This window comes from Lagopus leucura, unplaced genomic scaffold, assembly GCF_019238085.1.
Source record: "Lagopus leucura isolate 7727_CA_CO unplaced genomic scaffold, USGS_WTPT01 Super-Scaffold_100026, whole genome shotgun sequence".
NCBI lineage: Eukaryota > Metazoa > Chordata > Aves > Galliformes > Phasianidae > Lagopus > Lagopus leucura.
This window is the reverse complement of record NW_024962277.1, coordinates 2524938-2550094: the sequence shown is the minus strand read 5'-3', so window position 1 is coordinate 2550094 and position 25157 is coordinate 2524938. Positions and strand designations below refer to the sequence as shown.

The following is a 25157-nucleotide window of genomic DNA, read 5'->3' as shown; positions in this document are numbered from 1 at the left end:
GGGGGCTGCCGTCCCGCCGCCGCGCCGCGCTTTGGGGCGGCCGCCCTTCCCCCGGGGCCGCCCGCGGCTCCGCGCCGCCGCTCCCCGCCGCGCTGCCCGCCCCGCGCCGCCCAGCCGAGACCGCGGAGGGGGCGTCGGGCGGCCCCCAACCGGCACCCGCTGTTCCCGCAGTACAACTACCAGGCGGAGGTGGCCGAGAACCAGCCCGCGGGCACGGCCGTGGTAGCGGTGGCGGCGCAGGACCCCGACGGGGGCGAGGCGGGGCGGCTGGTGTACTCCATGGACGCGCTGATGAACAGCCGCTCGCTGGAGCTCTTCAGCATCGACCCTCACGCCGGGCTCATTACCACCACCCAAGCCCTCGACCGCGAGAGCATGGAGCTGCACTACTTCCGAGTGACGGCCGCTGACCACGGGGCGCCCCGGCTGTCTGCCACCACCATGGTGGCCATCGCCGTGGCCGACCGCAACGACCACGACCCGGTGTTCGAGCAGGGCGAGTACCGGGAGACCATCCGAGAGAATGTGGAGGAGGGTTACCCCATCTTGCAGTTGCGTGCCACCGATGTCGACTCACCACCCAACGCCAACATCCGCTACCGCTTCGTCAACGAGAGGGCAGCCCACGCCGTCTTCGAGATCGACCCGCGCTCTGGGCTCATCACCACCAGCGGGCCGGTGGACAGGGAGAAGATGGAGAGGTACTCCTTAGTGGTGGAAGCCAACGATCAGGGCAGGGAACCGGGACCTCGCTCTGCCACCGTCAAGGTGTACATCACAGTGCTCGATGAGAACGATAACACGCCGCAGTTCAGTGAGAAGCGCTACATCGTCCAGGTGAGGGAGGACATACGGCCACACACCGAAATCTTGCGCGTCACCGCCACCGATTTGGACAAGGACAACAACGCACTCGTCCACTACAACATCATCAGTGGGAACAGCCGGGGCCAGTTCTCTATCGACAGTGTCACTGGGGAGATCCAGGTGGTTGCCCCGCTGGATTTTGAGGTGGAGCGCGAGTATGCCCTGAGGATCCGGGCGCAGGATGCGGGCCGCCCGCCGCTCTCCAACAACACCGGCATGGCCAGCATCCAGGTGGTGGACATCAACGACCATGCCCCCATCTTTGTCAGCACCCCTTTCCAAATCTCCGTCCTGGAGAACGCGCCTCTTGGCCATTCCGTCATCCACATCCAGGCTGTGGACGCAGACTATGGCGAGAATGCACGTCTGGAGTACAAGCTGACCGGGGTCTCGGCCGACACACCCTTTGTGGTGAACAGTGCCACAGGATGGATCACGGTCAGCGGGCCTTTGGACCGGGAGTTGGTAGAGCACTATTTTTTTGGGGTGGAGGCTCGTGATCACGGCTCTCCATCATTATCTGCCTCTGCCAGCGTCACCATCACAGTCATGGATGTCAACGACAATCGCCCTGAGTTCACCCAGAAGGAGTACTTTATTCGCCTGAATGAGGATGCGGCTGTGGGGACCAGCGTCCTTAGTGTCATGGCAATCGATCGGGACGTGAACAGTGCCATCACTTACCAGATCACAGGAGGCAACACGCGGAACCGCTTTGCTATCAGCACGCAGGGTGGAGTGGGGATCATCACTCTGTCCCTGCCGCTGGACTACAAGCAGGAGCGGCGCTACGTGCTCACTGTGACGGCCTCCGACCGCACGCTGCGGGACAACTGTCACGTGCACATCAACATCACTGATGCCAACACGCACAGGCCGGTATTCCAGAGTGCGCACTACTCTGTGAGCATCAATGAGGACCGGCCCGTGGGCAGCACTGTGGTGGTGATCAGTGCCACAGATGATGACGTGGGGGAAAACGCTCGCATCACGTACTACCTAGAAGACAATGTCCCTCAGTTTCGCATTGATCCGGACTCGGGGGCCATCACTCTCCAGGCAGAGCTGGATTATGAGGACCAGGTCACCTACACGTTGGCTATCACAGCCAAAGACAACGGGATCCCCCAGAAAGCAGACACTACCTATGTTGAAATCATGGTGAATGATGTTAATGATAATGCGCCCCAGTTTGTTAGCACTCATTACCAGGGCGTGATCTCTGAGGACGCACCTCCTTTCACCAGCGTGCTCCAGATCTCTGCCACCGACCGGGATGCCCACACCAATGGGAGAGTACAGTACACCTTCCAGAACGGGGAGGATGGGGATGGAGACTTCACCATAGAACCCACCTCAGGGATCATTCGCACTGTCCGCAGGCTGGACCGGGAGAATGTCCCGGTCTATGAGTTGACTGCATATGCTGTGGACAGGGGCATCCCTGCTCAGCGAACTCCTGTCCATATCCAAGTGACCATTCAGGATGTGAACGACAATGCCCCCGTCTTTCCAGCTGAGGAGTTTGAGGTCTTGGTAAAAGAGAACAGCATTGTAGGCTCTGTTGTGGCTCAAATCACAGCCATTGACCCGGATGAGGGACCCAACGCCCAGATAATGTATCAAATTGTGGAAGGCAACATCCCTGAGATATTCCAGATGGACATCTTCTCTGGAGAGCTCACGGCTTTGATAGACCTGGATTATGAGACAAAACCAGAGTATGTGATTGTAGTGCAGGCCACCTCTGCCCCTTTGGTCAGCAGAGCCACGGTGCACATCAAACTCATTGACCAGAATGACAACAGCCCTGTTCTCAAGAACTTCCAGATCCTATTCAATAACTATGTGTCCAATAAATCCAATACCTTTCCCTCCGGAGTCATAGGGAAGGTTCCAGCGTATGATCCAGATGTGTCTGACCGTCTCTTCTACACCTTTGAACGGGGAAATGAACTGCACTTGTTGATTGTAAATCAGTCGAGTGGGGAGCTGAGGCTGAGCCGTAAGCTGGACAACAACCGTCCACTCGTGGCTTCCATGCTGGTGACTGTCACAGGTAGGCGTGCAAACCTTTAAATGCATGATTTGGGGTGTTATCCCCTGGGGGGCTTTGCACAGTCCCTCTTTGCATGGCAGCCCATTGTGAATCTGTGTGGGCTGGGACTGGCAACAAGGTTTGGATGGGGAGTTACGTCAAATCGGGAAATGCTGAGGGGTCTGGGAATCTTGAAAAGGGTTGCATGCTGTAGGAGAGCATTTTGCAAAGGGGCTGAGATCACTGGTGGTGTGAAAGAACAAAGCATCGTTACTCAGCTGTGAGGATCTCATCTAGCTGCCAGCAAGACACCTTTGGAGATGCTGTCACCAGTGAATCAGTGATGTATGCCCTGGGGTGCTGGCCAAGCAAACTGTGTGTTCCTGGGGTGGCCAAGCTGGCCACGCTACTCTGAGCCCCAAGCGAGTTCTCCTCGCCAGGAAAGGATGCATTTCCTAGCTGCACTGGAGAGGGATGGGCTGGACTGCTGGAGGGTACCATTAAGCAAACAATTCAGGTCTGGGTTCTGGCCATGACATCTATTGATGCCTGTGGCTTCTAAATTTTGGGGTCTGTGTTCTGAAGTCAACTTCGCATTGCATATAATGACTGTAATGGACTTTGGAGAGAGGTGTTTAAAACTCCCATTGTGTTGCTGGAGTATCCAAATGCAGATGCTGGTGGTGGCTCCCTGGAGTGGTTAGGGGAAGCATAACGGTCACCTCTCGCTAGGAGGGGATGGGGCACAGATCAACCCAAGACTTGTCTGAATGTGAGGCAGTGTCTGTGTGTGGAGCTGCCTGAGCTTTGCTGGCACTGCAAGCCTTTCTTTGCTTGTGGATGCATCATCTGAAATGGAGGCATCCATCCATCCAGTGCTGAAACAAGGAGCAGCTCTGGGGAAGGGAGGGCAGGAGCCCTCTTTGGAGGGCCCAAACAGTGAATCACAAAGCACGCCTGAGAACTGTGCTTTAAATTGCAATTCTCCCCTGACTACCAGCTGACACCCTTCCCACCCCCTTTCTATCCAGCTTATTCAGCAGGAGGAAAAATTATTTCAAAAGATGGAGTGATGGCTCTAGCAGACCTGTTCAGGGCATGGCCAGCTCTAGCCATCGGTGGAATTAGTCTCTTTGGGGACTAATTGTAACTGCAGGGCTGGTTGGCCCCACACACACACGCATGCTGGTTGCTGGAGGTGGGGGCTGGTTTTGACCTTTTCAGCTTCTTTCCCAGTGTGTTTCTGCAAGCCCAGCCTCCTTGCACACTTAACCCCTCACAAAGGCAGGAGAAAATCACATTGCAAAGTCCTGCGCTGAGCTGCCTGGCAGCAAGAGGGCCCCTGCAATTAGTGTGTCGTCATCTTCTAGCAGGATGGGAGAATAGGAGAGGTGCACTAGCAGAGGGGAGAATGGAGGGGGAAGAGCCGTGCAGTGGGGGGGAGAGAGGGGGGGGAACACAGCGAGGCAGTGGGAAGCAGGCCTTTGTTGGCTCTGACAGAGCTGCGGAGAGCTGGCTTGTTGCTCCCTTCTTCATTGTTCAGGCTTCCAGCGACAGCCCCGTCCGCCCCCGGCGCCGTAGCCGTGCAGCTCCAGGGCTGGCTGCATTGTCTGCCCCAACCCAGCTCGTTCCTCTTGAGGGAAGGCAACGAGCTCGTGGCTGGGTGCCGCTGCGCTTGGGGGCTCGCGGGGACAGGGCGGCCACCGCAAACCAGCGCCTTTCTGGGGGACCCACCGGGCTCAGCACCACGGACAGCTCCTCGCAGCCACGTGGGCGCCGTGCGTGCTGGAAATGGCTGCTGGCCCCGAGCCGCCCTCATTCCGGGGGCTGAGCGGCTCGGCGTTCTTCTCAAGTCAGGCCCGAGTCCCAGGGCTGCCTCTCCCTTTTGCAACTTGTATCGCTTCTCTCCTCAGGAGCCCTGTCTCAGGAACCTCCTCCCTGTTAGGTCCCCTATAGCCGGAGGAGCTGACCGTGACTTGGGATGAGAAATGTGGGTTTCTGTTCCTGGTTAGGGAGTGGGTCTGGTGTCTTGGTTATTATACTTCAGTCCCTGTCTTTATCGATGCTGGGAGAACGACATTCATAGCGCTGTCTCGGGAATTATGATTTACTTCTGAGAGAGAGTTCTGCAGAAGCCATGTAGGGTTTTAGTGAGGCTTGGCCATGCCATACTGATGGCAACCAGACGTGGCAGTGGGGCTCACATAATGGCCTCCAGTGGCCTCTTGGCCTGTAGGATGGAGGAGTGGTCGAAAGCCTGAGTGCTCCCTGTTGGTGACAGGACACCAAAGTCCCTCGGGTGAGTGCTGCACAGGAGGCTTGGGAGCTGTGAGGAGGACAGGGGCGATGGGGTCTGGCCCTGGCTGTGCTGCTTTTGAAGCTGTTAGATGTCACTCTGGGAATTGCAGCTGTGCTGACCTGGCACTGCCCAGCACTGGGATCAGAGCCTCAGGTCTTTCTCCTTGTCCTGCAGGCATGTTTTGGGGTACCTCTTACTGCTGCATGAATATTCACCAGGCACCAGCTCTCCAGCCACAGGATTTAATCAGGAAGGCTAAGCATCCGTGATTAAAATACTTCCCATGGGGGTCAGTGCCTCCAGCCAGCTTTGGGTTTTCTTTTGGTAGCTTTTTGTTTTCTTCTTTTTATCCCCCTTTCATTTACAGAGGGTCATTCTTCCAACCATCTGCTTCCTCTTGCATGGAGCTGACAAGAGGTGGCCTTGGCTGCGAGGTGAACCTTATAGAAGGTGTTCCTGCTGAGAAATGCTAGTTCAAATTGTGTCTCGGAGTGGTGATGATGATGGAGAGCAGAGTTTCCAAAGGAACACTGAGTTTGGGGCTTGGTGAATGTAGAGTGGGAGATGGAGTCATGGGTGATCACCCTGCGCTGCTGATGTGTGGGGCTGATGGTGTTGGAATGATGTGAATGACCCGGGAGATGGGTTGCTGTCTTTTGCCAGGTTAGTGGGGTTCCTGGTGGGCCTCAGTAGATGTTTCTGGGGCCACAAAGGAGGGCGCATTGTGCTGCCTTGGAGGTGGTTCACGTGGTGTGAGGCCCTGAGGGGCGGGGAGATGGTTTCCAAGGAAAATATAGATGAAAGAGAATTAAACAAACCGGAGGTGGGCCTGGAGAAGAAGGGATGTGGAGCAGATGCTGAGACAGGGGAAGCAGGGAGACCAGCACAAAAGCCTTGGAGGCCCTAGAGGAGAGCGGAAAGAGATGGCAGGAAGAGTGTGGGTAAGGGCAGCACAGAGGGGGGCAGTGGGGGAGGAAAGCACCCCGGGTGCTGGCACTGGCTCCAGTGTTTGTCCAACCTCCTGCTGGGGCTGCCTTCTGCCTGCTGCTCAGCAGCATCCTTGTTGTGAGAGCTCAGTCGGCTGCCCAGATCCAGAATGAGGAAGGAACCTGGCAGTTATCTCAGAGGAGAGCCTGGTGCAGGTAGCACCCAGGTTACTCCTTGGGCTACAACTTCAAGGTTTCTTAGCCAAGAATGCAGCACACTGTATTCATACACTGAGCCAGGAGGGAGGAGACCTGCAGCACATCTCTGTTCTGTCCCTCAGACGGCATCCACAGCGTGACAGCCCAGTGTGTTCTGCGGGTGATCATCATCACAGAGGACATGCTGGCCAACAGCATCACAGTGCGCCTGGAGAACATGTGGCAGGAGCGCTTCCTCTCCCCGCTGCTGGCCACCTTCCTGGAAGGGGTGGCCACTGTGCTTGCGACGCCCAAGGAGGATGTCTTCATCTTCAACATCCAGAACGACACGGACGTGGGTGGCACAGTGCTCAACGTCAGCTTCTCGGCCCTGGCACCGCGGGGTGGGCACTACTTCAGCTCGGAGGAGCTGCAGGAGCAGCTGTACATGAAGCGCATGGCGCTGACGGGAGCCTCCATGCTGGAGGTGCTGCCCTTTGATGATAACGTCTGCCTGCGGGAGCCCTGCCAGAACTACATGAAGTGTATCTCTGTCCTCAAGTTTGACAGCTCTGCGCCCTTCATCACCTCCCCGTCCACTCTGTTCCGCCCCATCCACCCCATTACTGGCCTGAGGTGCCGCTGCCCGCAGGGCTTCACTGGCGACTACTGCGAAACGGAGATCAATCTGTGCTATTCCAACCCCTGCCTGCATGGAGGGACCTGCACGCACAAGGAGGGCGGCTACACCTGTGTGTGCCGCCAGCACTTCAGTGGTGAGTGCCAGCCAGGGGCTCCCCAGCTGTCCCCCTCCCATGGGCTCCAGGACCATCCAAAGCAGTTTTAAGCCAGTGCCACACTAACACGATGGGAAGCTTCAGCCTTCCCCCTGAGCTTGGACAGGGAGGGCCCTCTGTCTCACTGGGCAGGATCCATCCTGGCCCCTGGGACTCCCCCCCAGTGCCTCGCAGCCACACTAGGCCCCACCAGGCCATGGAGACCTGTGCCCAGCCACTGTCAGCATGGGGTGAGAGAAGGTGGCCTGTGGCTACAAGGGAGGCAGGGGAGTGCGGCAGCAGATGGTTGCCTCAGTGCTGCTCGGCTCCTGGTGAGATAAGCGGAGTCAGTGGTAATTAACCCCTGGCATTTGAAGCGTGAACAGCCATTAGCAGAAGGGTTAATGAGCTCATTTCACTGTCACTTCATGCTGTCTCCGCATCCTCCTCCTTGTGTGTGAGCAAGCAATGGGAACCAGGCCTGGGGCGTAGGGCTGAGCAATTGGTTACTGCGCTGCTGTGAACCTCGCCAGGGCCTTTGGGTGAGCAGAGCCAGCTGAAGAGAGGCCAGGTAAACCTGGTGGGCTGGCCCTGAGGTCAGCTGTGGGCACTGAGGAAGCGGGGAGGAGTTCCCAGCCCTCCACTGGAGGTGAGCAAGGTTCAAGGTGGTCGGTGTCCTCACCCGGCTGGGTTCCTCTCTACTTGGCCCAAGTGCCAGCGCCCACCTGCAGGGCTAGGGAGCTCCTGGTGCCGTGGGTGAGGAGCAGCTGAGGGCACACGTCCCACACTCCCCATTCTGTCTCTCACAGGTGAGAACTGTGAGGTGGACAGCCGCTCAGGGCGCTGCCAGCCCGGCGTGTGCCGCAACGGGGGCACCTGCACCAATGGCGCCGACGGGGGCTTCCGCTGCCAGTGCCCAGCGGGCGGCTTCGAGACCCCCTTCTGCGAGCTGTCCACGCGCTCCTTCCCACCCCGCTCCTTTGTCATGTTCCGGGGCCTACGCCAGCGTTTCCACCTCACCCTCTCCCTCTCGTGAGTTCTCTCTCTCCTCTGCTGGTGGCCCTCCGGACCTCCTGTCCTCTCTTCCCATCCCCATGCTGGGTGCTGCCGCATGCTCCCTGCACGCACCCAGTGTTCCCACTGATTCCCTGCCCAGGTTCAGCACGGTGGAGCCTGGCGGCCTCCTGCTGTACAATGGGCGCCTGAACGAGCGGCACGACTTCTTGGCGGTGGAGATCATCCAGGGGCAGGTCCAGCTGAAGTACTCCACAGGTAGGCTTGGCCCTACCTACTGTGGGATTTGGGCCATGGGAGCTGCAAAGAGGGGGGTTCCTGCAGCTGCTGGTCACCTTGAATTCACCTCCTGCCTGGCCACGGGTTGATTTGGAGTTGAGGACCCTCTTGGATGGGTGTTGATTGTCCTATTGATCACATCAGCTCTGCATGTTCAGCTTCCTGCAGCATTTATCTCTGTCCCTGCAGGGGAGTCCAGCACAGTGGTGAGCCCGTACCTGCCTGGGGGTGTGAGTGATGGGCAGTGGCACACGCTGCAGCTCCGTTACTACAACAAGGTATCGTGCCCAACTGTGCACCAGCTCTTTGTCCCCTGAGGCCATCTGTACCCACCTCAAACGGCTTGCTGTGCTCAGTGAGTGCAGTGGTGCCAGGCTCCCTGTCCTTTTCTTGCTGTAAGGTGAGCTGTGGGGTGTTTGGATCTTGGGGGGACATGTGCTGCTGACACTGTGTCTTTGCTTTCAGCCCAAGCTCAGTGCCCTGGGAGTGGTTCAGGGCCCTTCCAAGGACAAGGTGGCCATCCTGACAGTGGATGAATGCGATGCCTCTGTGGCCCTGCAGTTTGGCAGTGAGATTGGGAACTACTCGTGTGCTGCAGAAGGAGTGCAGACTAGCTCCAAGAAGTGAGTTCCTCACTGGGGTGACCTGCAGTGGGGACAGGAGCAGGGCACCTGTGTCCCCAGTGAAGCCTGTCCTTCACACCTGGGATGTCTTGACTGGATGTCAACTTCCCAGCTTGGCCAGCTAGAGTTCACAGGGCTTCTTTCCTCGCAGGTCCTTGGACCTCACAGGTCCCTTGCTCCTTGGAGGAGTCCCTAACCTGCCAGAAAACTTCCCTGTCTCTCACCGGGATTTTGTAGGATGCATGAGAGACCTGTACATTGACAACAAACGCATCGACCTGGCCTCCTACATTGCCAACAACGGAACCACTGCAGGTACCCGTGCCTCTGCCCGCCCTGGGAGCAGCCCCAGATCTCCCTGCACCAGCAGCAGGGAAGGGCTGGGTGCCAGCAGTGCCTGCCCTGTGGGCTGGAGGGAGGTGACAGGTGGGTTGAAGCTGATGTGGGTGATTTGGGTACCTTCAGGCTGCCACGCCAAGCACAGCTTCTGTGACTCCAGCCCCTGTAAGAACGGCGGCACCTGCTCGGTCAGCTGGGGGACCTATTCCTGCCTCTGTCCTGTGGGCTTCGGGGGCAAGGACTGCCGCCATGGTGAGTGAGCTGCTGGGCGTGCACAGGGGGATGCACGCAGCAACGCAGGGTGGGGTACAGGTGAGATGAGCTGGCTCTGTCATCACTGCATCTGCTGCTCTAGAATCACCAGTGCCTGGAAAATGGAGTTGCACGAGGAAAGGCCTCAGGGCAGATGGGTGGTCCCCATCCCTTCTCCTCATCTCCGCTTTCCTTTCCAGCCATGCACCATGCCCACTATTTCCAGGGCAACAGTGTCCTGAGCTGGGACTTCAAGGCAGACATGAAGATCTCAGTGCCATGGTACTTGGGGCTGGCGTTTCGGACCCGCCAGATGGACGGCGTGCTTCTGCAGGCCCATGCTGGCCAGTACACCACCCTGCTGTGCCAGGTAGGGCCACGCTGAGGACTGGGTTTCCCTCCCTGTGCTCAGAGCTCTTGGGGAGGGTTGGTTGGAGGCACCAAAGTGGATCAGGATCTTGCTCACTGCTGCCATTGCTGTTCTCTCTCTGCAGCTGTCTGGAGGCCTGCTCTCCTTCATGGTGAGCCGGGGCTCAGGGCGCAGCACCAGCCTTGTGCTGGACCAGCTGCAGCTGAACGACGGGCGATGGCACGACCTCCAGCTGGAGCTGCGGGATGTCCGCAGCGGGCGGGACTCACGCTACGTCATCACCATCATGCTGGATTTTGGGCTCTACCAGGTGAATGCTGCATGACACCCTGGCTCTGGGATAGGAACTGTGGGGGAAGCTTCGCCTACACCCTCAGGTCTGATGGCAGTTGCACCATGTTACCCCTCTGTACATTCTGCAGGACACAGTGGTTGTAGGAAATGAACTGCATGGCCTGAAGGTGAAACACCTGCATGTGGGTGGAGTCCTCAGCTCTGGCGAGGTGCAGAATGGGCTGCGGGGCTGCATACAGGTGAGTCCACTGCTTTGAGCCTTCCTTGTCCAGGGATCTGTTGTGGTGACTGATGGGAAACGTGGAAACGTGGGCTAGCAGCTGTTGCCAGTGTCCGTCCTGCTGGAGATGTGCTCCCTCTGAGCATTTGGGAGTTGGAGGTGCTGCGGGGGCAGCCTTTAGTCAGTGTGGCAGGGATGATGGGAAGGGTGCCTGCTCTGGGGTTTGTAGGGGCTGGGCAGACTGAAGCGTTCTGTGTTTTTCCTGGCTCTTCAACTTTTTTCCTGTGTTTCAGGGGGTGCGACTGGGTGACAGCATCACTGGGACCGTGCTGCCCAAGCCCAGCCATGCCCTGCGGGTGGAGGCTGGCTGCAGCGTGCCCAGCCCTTGCGACTCCAGCCCCTGCCCAGCCAACAGCATCTGCAAGGATGAGTGGCAGAGCTACTCCTGTGTCTGCCAGCCAGGTAGGGCATGCAGCACTCTGCCACCCCATTGCTCTTCTCACTTAGAGTGAGAAGACTTCTCTGCCCTGTTACTCCCACAGCCTGCCCTTCCCTTGGGCTAGTTGTGTGCCTAGAAATCCCTGCCAGACATGTATTAGCTTTGGTGGAGGGCAGAATCCCTCCTGAGATCCACTGCGGGGTGCTCTGACCCCTCCTGAGAAAAGGTGCTTTCTTCATGTTCTGCTCTCTGTCAACACCTTAGGGTACTATGGGGGAGAATGTGTGGATGCATGTCACCTCAACCCCTGCAAGAACAAGTCAGTGTGTCGCCGCAGGCCGGGCTCACCTCTGGGCTACGTGTGTGAGTGCGGAGGGAACTTTTTCGGGCAGTACTGCGAGCACAGGTGAGATGTGTGGCACACGGCAGGGCCTCCAGTGCCTGGCTCTGTGCTGTCCTCCCATCCCAGCTGTGTGACACCTTGCTGCTACCCTGCTCCTTGAAGCTGCTGGGCAGGCGGGCTGTGGCAGAAGGCCCAGGAAATTGGGTTGGTGTAACACTGGAGGTGTTTCTCTCCTAGGATGGACCAGCAGTGTCCGAAGGGCTGGTGGGGGAACCCCTCCTGTGGACCATGCAACTGCGATGTGAGCAAGGGCTTTGACCCTGACTGCAATAAAACCAACGGGCAGTGCCACTGCAAGGTGAGGGGCCGTGACTCACCTGCATCCCTGGAGCCCTCTTTGTCCTTGATGATTCTTGTCCACTCCTCAGGGCTGGCAGCTGCTGAGGTGCTGCTTTCTGTGCCTGTTCCTTGCTCACCTCCTGTCTGCAGCCCTTCTGGCCCAGCAAGGTGACAGTAGGGACAGTAGGATGCTTGCAAACGAGGATCTCTGTGATGAGTCCCTGATGAGCACCCAGAGAGGAGAGCAAGACCCTTTTCAGCTCCCACTCACATGGCTCCCAGGCTCCTGCTCTCCCCATGGGCTGTCTGATGGCCATCCCCATCTCCCTGCAGGACTTCCACTACCGCCCCAAAGGCAGCGACACCTGCCTGCCTTGTGACTGCTACCCAGTGGGCTCCTCCTCACGCTCCTGTGACAAGGAGACTGGCAGATGCCACTGCAGGCCTGGAGTCATCGGCCGCCAGTGCAACAGCTGTGACAGCCCCTTCGCTGAGGTGACACCCAGTGGCTGCAAGGGTGAGTGGGGAGGTGGCATGGCACCGGCACCGTGGGGCTTGGTGTGAGCTGCCCACTGTGACTGGTCCTTGGGGTGCTTGTCTCTGCAGTGCTCTATGATGGATGTCCCAAAAGCCTGAAAGCAGGCGTGTGGTGGCCTCAGACCAAGTTCGGCTTCTCGGCTGTGGTGCTGTGTCCCAAAGGCTCCTTGGGTGAGTGAGGGGTGCCATGGGGTTGGGAGAATCTCACTGCTGTGCAAGAGCTGTCGCAGCCCCAGCAAGGTCACCCCAAGCTGTCTCAGTCCCATTTAGCTGGTCTGGAGGGCTGAGAGATAGCAAATGGAGAAGGAAGCACCAAGCTGAGGGCGAGCAGAGGGGGCTGGTGCAGGGCTGGGAGCCCCTGTAGGGTTGGTGCTGTCACCCAGCCTCCATCCCCAGGTCTCTCTGTCACCTCTCAGTTTCAGCCAGGCTGGGGTCAGGCCTGACACTACAGCTGGGCACACGTAGCACCTGGTGCTGCGCAGCTGGGCCCCTTCTGAGCGCTGTGCGGGGAGCAGGGCATGGCGTGCCGCTCGGTGAGTTCCTTGGGTGGAAGTCACAGCCCCACTTGGAGAAGGCCGTCCTGGTTGATGGCAGAGGTGTGAGCAGGGTGTGTGGGACTGCAGGGCAGCGCGAGCCCCAGGGGACAATACAAACCCTGTCCTTCTCCAGCCGTTCGCCCTGGGAAGAGGCAGGTTCGGCTCCTAACTGTTGTCGCTTCTCTCCCTGGTTCTCTCGCCATCCGTGCTCAGGTTTGAGGGGTGCAGGTAAGGTTGTTCCCACCTCCTTCCTTCCCTGCTGTAAGGGCTGCGCCACATGGTTTTCCTTCCCTGCTCCCTGCCTGGCACCCTGCACACCCCTGCACTTTTCCCGCTGCTTCTGGAACCACCGAGTATCTCCTCAATGCTTTGCCTGGCCTCACCGCTCCTACGCACCGCTTCCCTGCTCCCAGCACACTAACAGCACTGAGCTGGCTGTAACTGCATGCAGTCCCTGCTACCCACTGTCCTGCAGCATGGGCTCTGGGTGGCACGGAAGGCTACTGTGCTCTGCTCCATGGCTGGGACATGTGCTGGCTGTCCTGGTGGGCACCTGCTTGCTTAGGCTGGGAGGGGAAGGAGCTGCTGTGGGCTGGAAGGAGGGAGATGCTTGGTGTGAGAGAGCAAGGGCAGAGCTGATGCACAAAGCTCAGCACAAGGTCCTGCTATCTGGCTGGCAGGCGAAGTGCAGGCATCCCAGGGTCAGATCCTGCCCAGATCTACAGCTGAGCCAGGCTACAGATACCGGCACAGTCCTGTTCTGTGCTGGAAGAAAGGCCAGCAGCACAGGTGTTGCTTTATTCTCTTTGCTCGTACCTGCAGTGGCATTGGTCTCTGTGCTGATGCTGCTGGGGAGAGGGTATTTGAGATGGACAGCTGGGAACTGAGGATAGTGATGGGCACTGGGCCTTGGGATCTTCTGCAGGCTCCCTCACCCCTCCCTGGGCGTGCTGCTGCCTTCTTCACACCATGGGCTTGGGTGAGCTCCCCTGCCCTAGCGCTTTCCTCAGGAGGGTCTTGGGTACTGGGATCACCCCACTTCGTGTGTCTAATAGCATGCATGGTGATGCTCCTGGTGTGAGTGGTACTTAACAGCCGGTCCCTTGTCACTTCTGGTATCTCTGCTGCTGTCCAACAGTGCTGGGGCACCAACCAGGGATTGGTACCCAGTGCTGGCTGCTGTACCCTCTAGGAGTGCACCACCATCTCCAGGGCAAGTTCACCTGCGGTTGCACTCCTGGAGCAGCTTTCCCACACATAGAAGGGCCTCAGCAGACGTTGCAGTCTGCCAGTCAGGGAGAGCCTGGAGTTGCCTGGACTTCTGTAGACTGGGATCATATGTGCCCTAAGGACACAGGCACAGCTCACCAGGAACCAGGGATTTTTCCAGCCAGAGCCTTACCAGGTCACTCCCCCTTGCATTGCTGTGTAATGGTGTCTGGTGCTATGCAGGCTGTGTGCTCAGAGCCCAGCTCATGACAGCAGCTCACAGAGAAGGTGCAGACCAAGGGTGGAACAGCTGCAGTTCTGCACAGCAGGAAGATGGCTCTGGGGTGCACCAGGCTTTTCCTGTTGCTTACCACTGCTGCTCTTTGGGGTTAACTGGTGCAGAGTTCTGCTGGGAGTTGCAGCTGGGGAGCCACATGTCCTGCACCCTCTGATTTGCTCTTCCTCCTGGTTTCAGGTTCAGCTGTCAGACACTGTGATGAGGAGAAGGGCTGGCTGGAGCCAGATCTCTTCAACTGTACTTCACCTGCCTTCAAGGAACTCTCCATGCTGGTAATCCCCCCCTTACTTCTGCAGCCCTGATGTAGGAATTAGAGCTCACAGCTAGGAGCTCAGCTCTCCATGGCTCTTAGCGTAGGAAAGGGCCTTGCAGTGGGACTTGCAGCACCCCACATCCCGATCTCTTGGAACTGTAATGCCCTCCAGGGAGGAATCTGCTGATGAGTTAATCCTCTCCTTTCTTCCCACTGGCAGCTGGAGGGCTTGGAGAGGAATGAGACTGAGCTCAACACGATTGAAGCCAAGAAGTTGGCCCACCGCCTCCGCGCAGTGACAGACCACATGGACCACTATTTTGGCAATGATGTGCACATCACCTACCGCCTGCTGTCCCGCCTGATGGCCTTTGAAAGCCGGCAGCATGGCTTTGGCCTGACAGCCACGCAGGATGCCCACTTCAATGAGGTGAGAGCTTCCCTTAAATTAGAGTGCCTTCTGATGCTGCTCTGCTCTGTCAGCCACCTGGGTCTGTGTAGGGACTGAGGATATCACAAGACTGCTTTAGGAGCTCTGGGCTCCTCAGTACTGCACAGGCATTGACCCACAGAGGTGAGACCTCTGGAGGCCACCTGCATGGCCAAGGCTGGAGCACGAGAGGGAGGAGGAAAGGCATAGAGCACCAGGTTTGCTCAGTGTGGGGGAGGGAAAGCGAAAGAGGGGTCTTAATCCCTAATGGAGGGCTGCAGAGAAGACATCTTTGCATGACGCTTGCTGATGGGTGGGTGTCCATCGTAAGGGAAACTACCGTGTTTGTGCAGCAAACTTGGTAGAGGGCACAGTGCCAGCAGCCCGTGAGCGGTCAGGCTGTGTCCCAAGGGCTCACTGCATGCTCTGCTGTCTCTCCCATGCAGAACCTGTTGCGTGCAGGCAGCTCTGTGCTGGCGCCTGAGAACCGGGAGCACTGGGCCATGCTGCCTCACAGTGAGCACGGCAGTGCCAGCCTGATGGAGCAGCTGCGGGACTACTCGGGCACGCTGGCCAGCAACATGAAACTCACCTACCTCAACCCTGTTGGTGTCGTCACCCCCAACATCAGTGAGTAGGAGCCAGCTGGTGGTGGGGCCTGGCTGGGGTTGTGCAGAGCACGCCTCCATCGCCCTGTTCTGCGGGGCTGAACCCCTACAACAGGGCAGGAGGCTGCACTGGGAAGGAGTGCTGTGGATGCTTGAATCCCACATCATGCCCAAACATAGGAGAACTTTCCCTGTGGCTCCTGCAGTCCCTTTGCCTGCATCACCCACCTGGAGTGTGTGCTCTCCAGATGGCTGCCTTAGAGATGCTTCTCACTCCCTCATTCTTCTGCAGTGCTGAGCATCGACCGCATGGAGAACCACTCACACATCCGTCGGCGCTACCCTCGCTACCACAGCAGCCTTTTCCGTGGCCAGCCTGCCTGGGACCCCCACACCCACGTTGTGCTGCCACTGTCAGTGCTGAGCCCCCCAAAAGCTGAAGGTGAGCGTCGTTTGGGGAATGCTGCGTGCTGGCCTTGCCTGTTCTTACCATCCCCTTCTGTGCCTCAGCTGTCCCCACATCAGTGCCCACGGTGCCTGGGGGTGAAGGAAACTACACTGTGGAGAGCTCCTCCCCAAGGCAGGCACTGCCAGAGCCTGAGCCTGCTCTCACTGTCATCATCCTCATCATGTACCGCACGCTGGGGGGGCTGCTACCTGCACGCTACCAGGTGGATCGTCGCAGTGTCAGGTACGTCCTCCTCTTCACCCTATGTGAGCAGTGATGGAAAGAGGCTGGCTGGACTGGCAGCCACAGAGTCTGTTCAGTAGCCACAGTTTGGTTCCCAGCCTGTCCCTGCCATGGAATTACTATGCTCCATGTTTCCTGACCCCTTAGTGTGGGTTCAGTAGAACTGTTCCTTCCAAGATGTCAGCACAGGGCCTTGGGACGCCCCAGGGAGGGCTGCAGCCCCCAGGTATGGTGATGGTAGAGCTCTGTTGTTCCTTGCAGGCTCCCCAAGAATCCTGTGATGAATTCCCCCATTGTGAGTGTGTCTGTGTTCAGCAATCACACCTTCCTGCGGGGGCCCCTGGACACCCCACTCGTGCTGGAATTTCGCCTGCTGGAGACGGCCAACAGGAGCAAACCTCTCTGTGTCCAGTGGAACCACTCCAGCCCGTGAGTTGAACATGACTGGGCCCAGTTCTGTGCCACAAGCTGCTTGCTCTGAGCTGCTTTCCATGGGCAGCTCCTAGTTCCCAGAGTCTCCTGAGCTCTGAATGGAGAGCATTGAGGTATAGGGGCTTCCACCCTCTTGCAGGGGATTAATTCCTGCTGGGAGGGCACAGTGGAGTCCCAGCAGTGCTCTGAGTCTGTCATTTCAGCTGTGAGAGTGCTGATAGAAAAGCCTCGCCAGTGGGCTGTTTGCAATTCCCTCCACATACACCACAATGTCTTCTCCCCTGAATATTATCTGCTTTTTGGTGGCCACAGGACAAACCCATTGGGCTTCTGGACAGCCAGGGACTGTGATCTTGTGTACCGAAACACCACGCACGTCCACTGCCAGTGTTCCCAGTTTGGCACCTTTGGGGTTCTGATGGACAGCTCGCACCGAGAGGTAACCTCAGCCTGCAGGGCTGTGGGCAGTAGTGGGGGTTTGTTAGCCACCAGGATATGCAGCAACAGGCTGTGTGGGGCACGAACAGAGTTTGAGAGCTTCCTGTGTCTCCCTGTAACACTGCCTTTGGCCTTTGTTTCTCTGCTGCTGCAGCAACTAGAAGGTGACCTGGAGACGTTGGCAATTGTCACCTACTCCTTGGTGTCTCTCTCCCTTGTGGCCCTGCTGCTGACCTTCTCCTTCCTGACCTGCCTCAAAGGCCTCAAGTCCAACACACGTGGCATTCACTCCAACATATCAGTCACTCTCTTCTTCTCTGAGCTGCTCTTCCTCTTGGGCATCAACCACACTGAAAATCAGGTCTGTGGGCTGCACACTATGGGGCTGGGGGGAGGTGTGGCTGGTGCAGTTAGTGGTGGGACTGTCTCTGAATGGTTTTTGTTTCCCCAGTTTCTTTGCACAGTGATTGCCATCCTCCTCCACTGCTTCTTCCTTTCCACCTTTGCCTGGCTCTTCGTCCAGGGCCTCCACATCTATCGCATGCAGACCGAAGCTCGCAATGTCAATTTTGGGGCCATGCGTTTCTACTATGCCATCGGCTGGGGAGTGCCTGCCATCATCACCGGTAGGAGCTGCTTGTCCCGTGGCCATGCCAAAAACACCAGTTCTCAGCAGCCTCCTGAGCCCCTGGTGTCACCTTGGTGGGGTGTGAGGCCACAGCCAGCCATTTGGATTGTTTGTGTGGTCCTAAAAGACGATGTGCAGGTGGGGAGGGGAGGGGGGCTGTGCTGTGCAGCTGAAAACATGTATCACAGGCTGTTTTGACTTCTGAGGACAACTGATCCCTCAGTGTGTTTCTGTATGGCTCCCTCAGTAGGCATGGAGCACCTGCTAGGTCTGGAGCTGTCCTCTCCCTTCTTTCCCTAGGGCTGGCTGTTGGCCTGGATCCTGAGGGCTATGGGAACCCTGACTTCTGCTGGATTTCCGTTCATGATAAGCTGGTCTGGAGTTTTGCAGGCCCCATTACTGTCGTCATTGTGGTAAAACCCTGTCCTGTTTCACCCACAGCCCTCTCCTGCCTCCCTTCTCTGCACCACAGACACTTGCCCCTTCCCTGGCTGCCCACTGCCTGCTCCCTTCTCTGTACTCCCTCTGTTAGAGCCCCTTTCTGTACCTCCTGGCACCAGCCAAACCTGGGGGAGGCCAGAGCTCGGGTGTGAAGGGGCAAGGAGGGGAGCTTCACATGGGCCTGGTGGACCTGGAATCTGCTCATGCTCTGCCCTGGGGGTATCAGATCAGAGCCAGCCTTTGGCACGGCTTCTAATCAGTGCCAACGCTTTCAGATGAATGGGGTGATGTTCCTGCTTGTGGCCAAGATGTCCTGTTCCCCAGGCCAAAAGGAGACCAAGAAGAAATCGGTTCTGTGAGTATTAGTGGCCAAATTCCCAGCAGAGCTCCTGCAGCTCTTAGTTTTCAGCACTTTCAGTGATCATTCCTCCCTCTTCCACCACTGTGGAGTGCCGCTCAGTGCATCTGTCAGTCTTGCAGCCACTCTCTTCTCCCACCTGGTGGCTGTGTTAACTGTTCCTAAAATTCCCTATCTCCATGCTGCCCTGCCAGCCTGTCCCTCTTCCCTGCTTGCCCTGACAGCCATCCCTCACATCTACTCACATTGGCTCTCAGCACCTGCTGCTTCTTCTCCTCAATGCTCCTTCTGAAACCATTCCCCACTCACCCTCCTCTGGGAGCTTGGCTCAGCTGCTCTCTGTGGCTCCAAACGATCCGTGTCATTTGGGCCCTGCGTTTGCCATGTGTGCTTCAGAAGGGAAGGGCCTGCAGTCAGGAGTGAGCAGCACTGCTGTGCTGAGCGGTGCCTGCAGTGGGGCAGAATGGAGGGCTGGGCAGGAGGAGACCTTCCCCTCTGAATCTCTGTCTGCAAGCACTAAACTGTAGATTAACAACATGTGCTAACCTCTGTGTGTGTGTGTGCCTGTCTGTCTCTCTCTCCCTCCAGCATGACGTTACGGAGCTCCTTTGTTCTGCTTCTAGTTATTAGCGCTACCTGGCTCTTTGGCCTCTTGGCTGTCAACAACAGTGTCCTGGCTTTCCACTACCTCTACACTGTCCTCTGCAGCCTCCAGGTAATTGCCCAGCCTCCACCAGGGCAGGCTCACAGGGCAAAAGTAATTTCTGTGCCCCCATAATCAGCCTGAGAATTGCGGGGGGGCTTTGCAGAGACCGTGAGCACCTTCAACAGGGGTGCAAGGGATGTGCAGCACCCAGGTACTGACCTGCTGGCTGCTCCAGGCCCTGTGTGCTGCTGCTGGGGAAGAGGTTGGCACCTGGCTTCCCCAAGGCTCTTTGCTGAGGATACCCACGTGGGGCTGATGGTGCTGCAGGGGACCCTGACAGCCACTCCTCAAGCACTGCCTGCCTCACAGACACCTTGGCCCTTCCTTCCTCTCCCGTGACCACTGGCCTGGGGGCTTGTGTTTATAGCCCTCAACTGCCAACCCCTCCTGTCCCTGCTGCAGAGTGCCAACCTGCTGTGAGGGGCTCTCCCTTGCAGCCGTCATGCTCATGGCTTTTCTCCCTGCAGGGCCTGGCTGTGCTGGTCCTCTTCTGTGTGCTGAATGAGGAGGTGCAAGAAGCCTGGAAGCTGGCCTGCCTTGGCAAGAAGGGGCAGAGTGAGGAGACTGCTCGGAGCACGCAGGTAAGTGGGCACCTGGAGAGCTGGGGACTAGCTGCTTGTTGGGAGATGAAGGGATGTCCCTTCTTTACTAAGGGGTGGGACGGGAAGGTCCTTTTCTGTGCTGCACCTCATTAAAAGTCCGTGCCTCTCTCTCTGCTTTACCAGGGCCCCAGTACCTACAACAACACGGCGCTGTTTGAGGAGAGCGGGCTCATCCGTATCACCCTGGGGGCTTCCACCATCTCATCGGTGAGCAGCGTGCGCTCTGCCCGCACCCACTCCAGCCAGCGGGGATACCTCAGGTAGGCATGGCGCAGGATGCCAGGAGCACCCAGGCAGAGCCGAGGGCTCGTGCTGGTGTCACTGCTTGGACCCTGTGTCTTTCAGAGACAACATGACAGCACGTCAGGGCTCAGCTCTGGATCACAGCCTGCTGGGTCACGCTGGCCCCACAGACATTGATGTGGCTATGTTCCACCGTGATGCTGGGGGAGGTAAGCACCTGGGTTAGGGTCTAACCCGAGGTATCCCAAATTAGCTCTGGCTTAAATTATTCCCTGTGTAGGCTGCGACTGCATGGTTATGTCCTCCCACTGGTGTTTGGCTGTGACTCCCAACTAGTCTGCTAATAAGAATCAGCAGCTTTGTCACTTAGCACAGCCTCCTCCTGGACAGATGGGAAAGGGCATAACTAGTTTCCAGAGAGCTAAAAACGAAGGAGGCAAGAATTGTCCTTCCAATTTGCACTGATGATAAGTCTCACCCACTCTCTTTCCAAATGTCACCCCAACACACACCATGTCCGTACAGACCAGGACTCGGACTCAGACAGCGACCTGTCTCTGGATGAGGAACGCAGCCTCTCCATCCCGTCATCAGAAAGTGAGGAGAATGTGCGCCTGCGGGGCCGATTCCCGCGCCAGTTCAAGCGTGCAGCACACAGTGAGCGCCTCCTCACCAACCCCACAAACACTGCTCCCAAAGGCAAGTTCCTTTCCCCCCCTAGACTTTGGCAGGGGTCTGCTGTACCTTGGGGTGGCATGGGGGAAGGGCTGTGCCTTGCCACGGCTTCATTACCCCTCACAGAAGAATTCTCTCCTTCTCTGGCGGTGTGTCCTTCACCAGATGTGGATGGCAACGACCTCATGTCGTACTGGCCGGCTTTGGGCGAGTGTGAGGTTCACCCCTGCTCCCTACAGAAGTGGGGCTCTGAGCGGAAACTGGGGTTTGACATCAACAAGGATGCGGCCAACAACAATCAGCCAGACCTGGCCTTGACCAGCGGGGATGAGAACTCCCTCACCCAGACACAACGGCAGAGAAAAGGTAACAGCCTGAGGGCAGCCTGGCCTGTCCCTGGTGGATGTGGCCCCGAAGGCTCAGCATTGCATCTGTTTTGTCATGTCCTTGGGGAGGTTTATCTCCCATAGCTCTCGTGCTTTTTTCACTGCTCTGCAAAGACATGACTTCTCTTTCTGTCTGATGTAGGGATTTTGAAGAACCGCCTCCAGTACCCTCCAGCTCTGCAGGGCTTGCCGTCTGTCGGCAGGATGACCAACGAGCTGTCCTGGTACAAGACCTCCACGCTGGGTCACAGGGCTGTCCCCGCTGCCTCCTATGGCAGGATCTACTCCGGGGCTGGCAGCCTGTCGCAGCCAGCCAGTCGGTACTCATCTCGGGAACAGCTTGACATGCTGATGAGGAGACAGATGTCCCGGGAGCAGCTGAGCAGGAACAACTCAGGAGAGTGTTTGGAAACGGTGCCCAGCCGGCACGCGTCCAGGGAGGAGCTGGACACTATCCCCAGCAGGCACGGGTCTACCGAACACCTAGAAAATCTCCCCAGCAGACATGGGTCAAGGGAAAACTTGGATCTACTTGCTCCTAGGGCCAGTCAAAGAGATCATGGGAACACACTGCCCCGGAGGCAGGGCTCCAGAGACCACCTTGAAACTTTACCCTGCAGATTTGGGTCAAGAGATCAGCTAGACTGTGGGCTGGTAAGAGAGGTCTCAAAAGAGTGGCTAAATACATTGCCAAGTAGGCAAGGGTCCAGAGACCGCATAGACAGATTGCCAAGTCGAGATACTTCTCGAGAACAATTGGATTTGCTTTCTAGAAGACAACCTTCAAGGGACCAACTAGCATCATCTAGACAAACTTCAAGAGAGCAGCTGGACTTTCTCTCCAGAAAATCAAATTCCAGAGAGCCTCTGGGTACAGTGCCTAGCAGGCAGCCCTCACAGGAGAATCTGGGGAGTCTCTCTAGGAGACAGCTCTCTAGGGAAAGCCTGGAACCACTCTCTAGGAGGCAGCCTTCTAGAGAGAACCTGGAGGCCATCCCCAGCAGACATCCTTCCACTGAACAGTTAGATATCCTATCTTCCATCCTTGCTTCTTTTAACACCTCTGTCCTGTCCTCGGTGCAATCTTCCAGCACGCCTTCAGGCCCCCAGATCACTGCCAACCCTTCTGCCATGCAGACCTTGACGCCCTCTGGAATGTGCCCCTCAACGCCTCACTCCAGCACCTCTCACAGCATTTCGGAGTTGTCGCCAGACTCAGAGTAAGTGTATCCTTCCTCAGCCATGTCTTGGGCATTGTCTGTCTGCCTGGCTTCTTCTCTCAGGGGTTCAGCTTGGAGGGGAGGGCCACGTATCTCACTGTCACTGCTGTTATCCATCCCTGTTTTGTTCCCTCTTTCCTCTTCCCTGAACTCAGGGATTTGGACACAGTAGCATGGGTTTCTGTTCCCATATGGTGTAGCCAGGAGGCAGCAGGGAGTGCAGCTGGAGCCCAGGGGAGTGCTGTGTCTTAATGCTGCTTTTCTTTTCTCCGAGAAGAATAATGAGAAACGAAGGCCATTCCTGAGGGGCTGAAGACATCCAGAAGAGAGATAGAAGAGGCAGGGCCATTTGCCTAGCCAGACACTACCAGCCAAGGTTTGGCATCCCCAGGGGCAGGGGCAGGGGCAGAACTGATGGCGGTCAGAGGCCCAAAAACCAACTCTGCCTTCCCTGCCCTCCGGGCTGAGGGGCTGGCACCCAACCACCCACCTCCGGAGCCTCCAGGCTCTCTGCCGCTCTGCTCCCTTTGCCTGCCTGGTGTGAGAGGTATAGCAGGAGCCTGCTCAGGGGAGAGTTGTGTTGAGACCCCTGGGGCTGAACTCTTCCTTTGCAACCCATTTCTACATGGGATGTGCGCGTGTGTGTGGGTGTATGTGTGTGTGCGTGCATGGAGCAGGGGCAGGGGGACAGAAATGGTGCCCAGGACATGGGGGTGGAGGAGGGTTTTTCTACCTTTTTGTATCTTTGTAATCAGAGAGAAGAGAAATTTCTATGGTTATTTTTGCGGGTGGTCTGTTTCCAGGACCTGGGGCGTCTGTCTGCTAGCAGCCCTTCTCGGGCTTCCCTCGGGTGCTAGGGACTAGAGGACTGTAGGGACAGTGCTAAGCAGACCTCATGGCTTTGCCAGCTTCACTCAGTCCCCTCCCTGAGGCAGGCAGTGAGCGCCCTCTGCTCCTTGCCCCACATTTCCCCAGGTGTCTCAGCAGGGTCCTCCTGCTGTTCTGCATCCCTCAGTGCCCTGCAGCTGTGCTGGCCCTGCAGCCCAGCCTCCCTCAGCCCTCTCTGGTGTGGGGCTGCCCCTGTCCATGATCTGGGGCAAGAACAAGGGTTTCAGGCACAGAGCTGGGTGGCCCTGGCACTGCTTGGGCAGCTCAAAAGTAGGCTGGGCTGTTTTGGTGCCAGGCAGCCAATAAGCATCTGCAGGAACTCTCTGGTCTTGTGGACAGGCATCGCCTGCAGAAGCTGTTTCTAGCTGGTTCCTTGCAGACTCTGTGCATGCAGGCCCTGCCGGCAGAGAGCCCCTGCTCCGGGCAGCCTGGATGGAGACAGAGACAAATGGCATTTTGCCCTTTGGAAATTCTGGAAAGGCTGCTCTGCATGCTTCTTTGTTAAGCCAGGGCCCCCACCATCCCCACCAGCTGGCTCTCCTCTGTGCCTACACTCGGAGCAGGGCTCCTGGCTTGGGGGGCTGACACACTCCCCTTGGCCCACCCAGAGAGGCCATGCCCCTGCTCAGCTGTCCCCGGGTGCCACCAGGGCCGTGGTGCTCACTGCCTTACTGCCACCCCACTGCCATGCCTCGCAGCCTGGGATGTTTACACAGGAGGATTTGTGCTGCTGTCCTCCAGGGCTCTTCCCGGGCAGGCCAAGGTCTCGGGTTGGGGAAGGCCTTGGGCCTGCTCCTGGCACGGAGCTTAGCAGCTCCACAGGCCCGTCTCCCCGCTGACATGTTTACACACCCTATGGGACCGCTCGTTTACATGTTTCTCTCCAGCTTGGGCAAGGGGACCGCAGCCCGCTAGTGCCAAATGGAGAGCAAGAGACAAGTGCCAAAAAATAATTAAGACACGGTGGAGCTGATGGCATCGGGGCGGCTGTGCCTGTAGTACAGGGCCAGGCAGGGAGCAGGGCAGCCTGCATGGCTGTGGCTCAACCCCAGTGTGATGCTGTTACCTGGGCTCTGGGAGCACCCTCCTTGGGTTTGGATTTGTTCCTTTGGGGATTTGGTTTTGGTTGTTGTTTTGGGTCTTTTTGTTCTGTCTCCATATCCCAATCCTCTGGGCAGGGAGATACCCATGCTCCCTCCCTGGCTGTGTAAAAGTGTATCATGGAAGCACCAGATTTGGAAATAAAAGTCTATAAAATAGCACCCGGCTCTGTTTTCTCTCCTTGCACCCATGACGTGGTGGGAGCTTACCGCCATCCCTTGGGCTGGAAGAGGTCTCCAGTCCTGGGTGAGGGGCTTCCCGGAGTGGAGTCAGCTGCTGCAGTGCCCTTGGCTCTGGGCTGTAGGGGAATGGCAGTGGCCAGCACTCGTGTCCAGCAGCCTGGTGAGGCCACAGGGAAGTAGAGCAGGCACCAAGCATGATCATGTTTCTTCCGTTCCTCCCTTACTTACTGACGGAGGGAAAAGAGCATGTGAGCAAAGGGCAGTATTGACCCACAGCACTCAGAGCAAGGGTTGCTGTCAACCAGCACTCTCCCTCCCCTGCTCTCTTTATTGGGGGCTGAGCCTGATGGAGGCTGGGGCCGAGCCTGAGCCCCAGGCGCTGCCACTGTTCCCATTCCATGGGTGGTGCATGCTGGCAGCCCCTAGGTCCTGCCGTGCTAATGAGCCTGGCGACCTGGCTGGCAAGGGACGGCTTCTGGGAACACTTGGGAGGCAGGGCTATGATCAGGTGGCCCAGTGGCCGTGGGCTGGGTGTGCCAGTGTCAGACAGGGGCCAGCAGCTGGAGTGATAAGCAGGCAGTAAATGGTATCTGGTGCTATGAGTTGCTACTAGATGAGGCCTGTGACAGCCTCCTATTTAGTGCCAGGTGAGCAAATAATCAGTGGGGAGACAACAAGT

General features: G+C 57.7%; 1 protein-coding gene across 1 annotated transcript; it reads left to right on the top strand.

Moving 5' to 3' along the window:
• Positions 1–6: 6 nt before the first annotated feature.
• Positions 7–24454, top strand: CELSR3 (cadherin EGF LAG seven-pass G-type receptor 3; the record flags this gene model as incomplete). The annotated part of the gene is made up of 36 exons (XM_042880184.1): positions 7–2926; positions 6472–7104; positions 7914–8136; positions 8261–8376; positions 8587–8675; positions 8863–9020; positions 9172–9335; positions 9486–9611; positions 9812–9981; positions 10106–10291; positions 10404–10514; positions 10789–10957; positions 11199–11340; positions 11515–11635; positions 11950–12133; positions 12223–12324; positions 12903–12917; positions 14374–14468; positions 14670–14879; positions 15326–15509; positions 15780–15929; positions 15998–16178; positions 16440–16607; positions 16923–17049; positions 17203–17409; positions 17500–17674; positions 17977–18089; positions 18393–18472; positions 19064–19190; positions 19649–19762; positions 19907–20043; positions 20129–20235; positions 20552–20725; positions 20867–21067; positions 21230–22307; positions 22585–24454. Coding segments are annotated over 36 exons (9285 nt in total), but the record flags the coding sequence as incomplete, so codon positions are not given.
• Between the last annotated feature and the right edge of the window lie 703 nt (positions 24455–25157).